Source organism: Frankliniella occidentalis, unplaced genomic scaffold (genome assembly GCF_000697945.3).
Source record: "Frankliniella occidentalis isolate FOCC.00 unplaced genomic scaffold, Focc_3.1 Scaffold310, whole genome shotgun sequence".
Classification (NCBI taxonomy): Eukaryota; Metazoa; Arthropoda; class Insecta; order Thysanoptera; family Thripidae; genus Frankliniella; species Frankliniella occidentalis.
Genome location: NW_026267435.1, coordinates 72,916 through 75,368, shown reverse-complemented (window position 1 = coordinate 75,368; position 2,453 = coordinate 72,916). Strand labels below are relative to the sequence as shown.

The window sequence follows — 2,453 nt, the reverse complement described above, 5'->3', positions numbered from 1 at the left end:
TCTGCTTTGCTACTCCCACATCAGCAGAAGAAAAACCACTAAATACAGGCATGTCAGCTGTAGGTTTTCCATTTACTAATAACAACAGCTACATCTAGGAATAAACTAGTAACAATAGCTACATCTAGGAATAAACTAAAAGGAAAACAACAAGCTAGACTAGTCAGAGTCACTCTCTGTTGCTTCAGAGGAGGAACCCGGGAGCACAGGCGTATTTTCGTTTCTCTACCCCGGTAGCGCTAGCGCTAGCGGCTGACGTCACAACCCACTGCAAACCACAACCCGAAAAGAAAATGACGACGGTAACAGTTAGAGCTAGGTTAGAGAGGGCGGAGGCTGGGCGGAGGCGCGGAGAGCGAGCCTGTTCAAACAAATTGTTGTGATTGAAAAGGTAAACAAGTTTAGAAAATGAATCCGGAAAGATTGAGGATGGTAATGGCTGTAGTTGAAGATGTATTCTTCGGAGGTGATGATGACGACGATTTATTGTTAGCTACAGTTTCAGCCTCGTCTTCTTCATATGGGCTTGTTTTGAAGAAAAAGAGAGAGGAACATTTCAGGTTAGGGCATTTGTCTGGTGATATAAATGATTGGATTCCGCGGTATCTCGATGCAGATTTCCACGACAGATTTAGGTAAATCAGCAGAACTATATTAACTTTCACCCTAACGTTTTACCTAAATTTATAAATCTTTGAAGCTGTTGTGTTTGGTTGTTTACTCTGACCCTTTTGTAACTTTTGTTATCTAGGATGAAGAAGGATTCATTTTGGGCATTGGCGGATGTTGTGCGCCCACTTTACCCACAAAAATTGTTGCGTGGAAGTGCCCCTTTAGTGGATTGTAATAAAGCCATCCTGATGACTCTAACATACCTCGGTCTACAGATATCCATGGATGAAGTTGGTGACAGGTTTGGTGTTGCTGTATCAACTGTCCACAAGGAAGTGTATCTGGTGGTGAAAATTCTGTGTGATCTCAAGACCAGATATATCGTTTGGCCGACACAAAACGAATGTACCATCATAGAAAACCAATTCCGTGAGAGGGCAGGTTTTCCTGGTTAGTACTTGCACTCGTTAAAAAGCAATGGTCACTTAGATTTCAGTAATAATGTATATATATATAGTACTTGTACTGACTATGTTAAAATGTTTTCAGGTGTGATTGGAGCTATTGACGGTTGTCATGTACATGTATTAGCACCTGCTCGTGACCAGGCGGCATACAATGATCGTAAGATGAGTCACTCCATAATTTTGCAAGGTGTGTGGCTGAAACCAGGTTGTGTATTTCTGCTTTCACTTCCATGCCTGTCTTTATTGAAGTGTTTCAATATGAATATTCACAGGTATCTGCACTGCGACCAAAATTTTCACTAATGTTTCAATTGGAACACCTGGTTCGAGGCATGATTGCACAGCAATGGCACTATCCAGTATTCATAGGAAAATAGTAAGTGAAGGACCAAAGAGTGTCATTTATGAAGATCGTTTTCATCTTATTGGGGACAAGGCTTATCCTAATCGATGCTGGCTCATGGCCCCATACAAGTAAGGTGCAATGCATTAATCTTTGAGAAAAAGCTGAAACTATTAGTTTGTTGTTTGGCTTTCTTTTTCATAAATTTATTTTTACTCAGGGATAATGGTAATTTAACAAGAAGACAGAAGAAGTACAATTACCATCATAGTCAGACCAGAGTGGTCATTGAGCACACATTTGGACTTCTCAAGGGTCGGTGGCGGCGGCTGTTAGCTCTAGGTCTTAAAGATGTGGCAGAGGATACCAATTTCATTTTGGCAGCATGTGTGTTGCACAATTTTTGTTACCTACGCAATGACTTGGTGATTCAAGAAATGGCTGGAGATGCAAGGAGAGTAGAACAGCAAGCATTTGCCTTCAATGATCAACAAAGCAAAGAAGTTGGCTCCCAAAAAAGGGAAGAAATATGTGATATAGTTGGATAAGTTGTGAGTTGCTGAATAAACACTAAATTATATACACTTGTTGTTGTCAAATCTTGTGTCTTCAGGATACATTGAAAAAAAAACAAACATCATATGCAGACAATCAGTCATTTATTTGGTCATGTCCAATGTAAAACTTAATATAGAACTTCAAGGAAAAACAGATGAAGGAGCAGCAAAACAGAAAAACACAACTAAAAAACAAACCGTATCACAGTAGGGACAATTTCATGCAACACCTAACAGCACCAATGACACACTTTGTTTTTAGTTGTTTTTCTGTCTGCTTTGCTACTCCCACATCAGCAGAAGAAAAACTACTAAACACAGGTGTGTCATCCCTAATACTCAAGTGGAGATAATAATCAGTCACTTTTGATTGGCACAGTAAATTCTTATTTGGCAAGACACATAATTCCTAAATTAAATATTAGTGAAATGCAAAACAGAGACACATATAGGAACTAGTTGAAACAGGTACAT

At 39.5% G+C, this 2,453-nt stretch overlaps 1 protein-coding gene across 3 annotated transcripts; it reads left to right on the top strand.

The window, feature by feature from the left end:
* The first annotated feature begins 202 nt into the window (after positions 1-202).
* Positions 203-2,057, top strand: LOC113202631 (putative nuclease HARBI1). Of its 3 annotated transcripts, XM_026416962.2 has the most exons (6): positions 203-391; positions 494-635; positions 752-1,062; positions 1,162-1,266; positions 1,352-1,553; positions 1,643-2,057. In XM_026416962.2, exons 3-6 carry the CDS (start codon positions 753-755, stop codon positions 1,968-1,970), a joined length of 945 nt encoding a protein of 314 aa, XP_026272747.1. In that variant the 5' UTR covers positions 203-391; positions 494-635; position 752; the 3' UTR covers positions 1,971-2,057. The 3 variants fall into 3 exon arrangements, with proteins under 3 accessions (XP_026272747.1, XP_052129844.1, XP_026272746.1); XM_052273884.1 differs by lacking the exon at positions 494-635 and having other exon boundaries at positions 888-1,062; XM_026416961.2 differs by having other exon boundaries at positions 203-635.
* The last annotated feature ends 396 nt before the right edge of the window (positions 2,058-2,453 follow it).

Bases quoted from the DNA above. Each gene is read 5' to 3' on its own strand.
- LOC113202631 (XM_026416961.2), top strand. From the start codon at position 409: ATGAATCCGGAAAGATTGAGGATGGTAATGGCTGTAGTTGAAGATGTA. The intron at 636-751 runs GTAAATCAGCAG...TTTGTTATCTAG, and splicing joins GATTTCCACGACAGATTTAG to GATGAAGAAGGATTCATTTT. The intron at 1,063-1,161 runs GTTAGTACTTGC...AAATGTTTTCAG, and splicing joins TGAGAGGGCAGGTTTTCCTG to GTGTGATTGGAGCTATTGAC.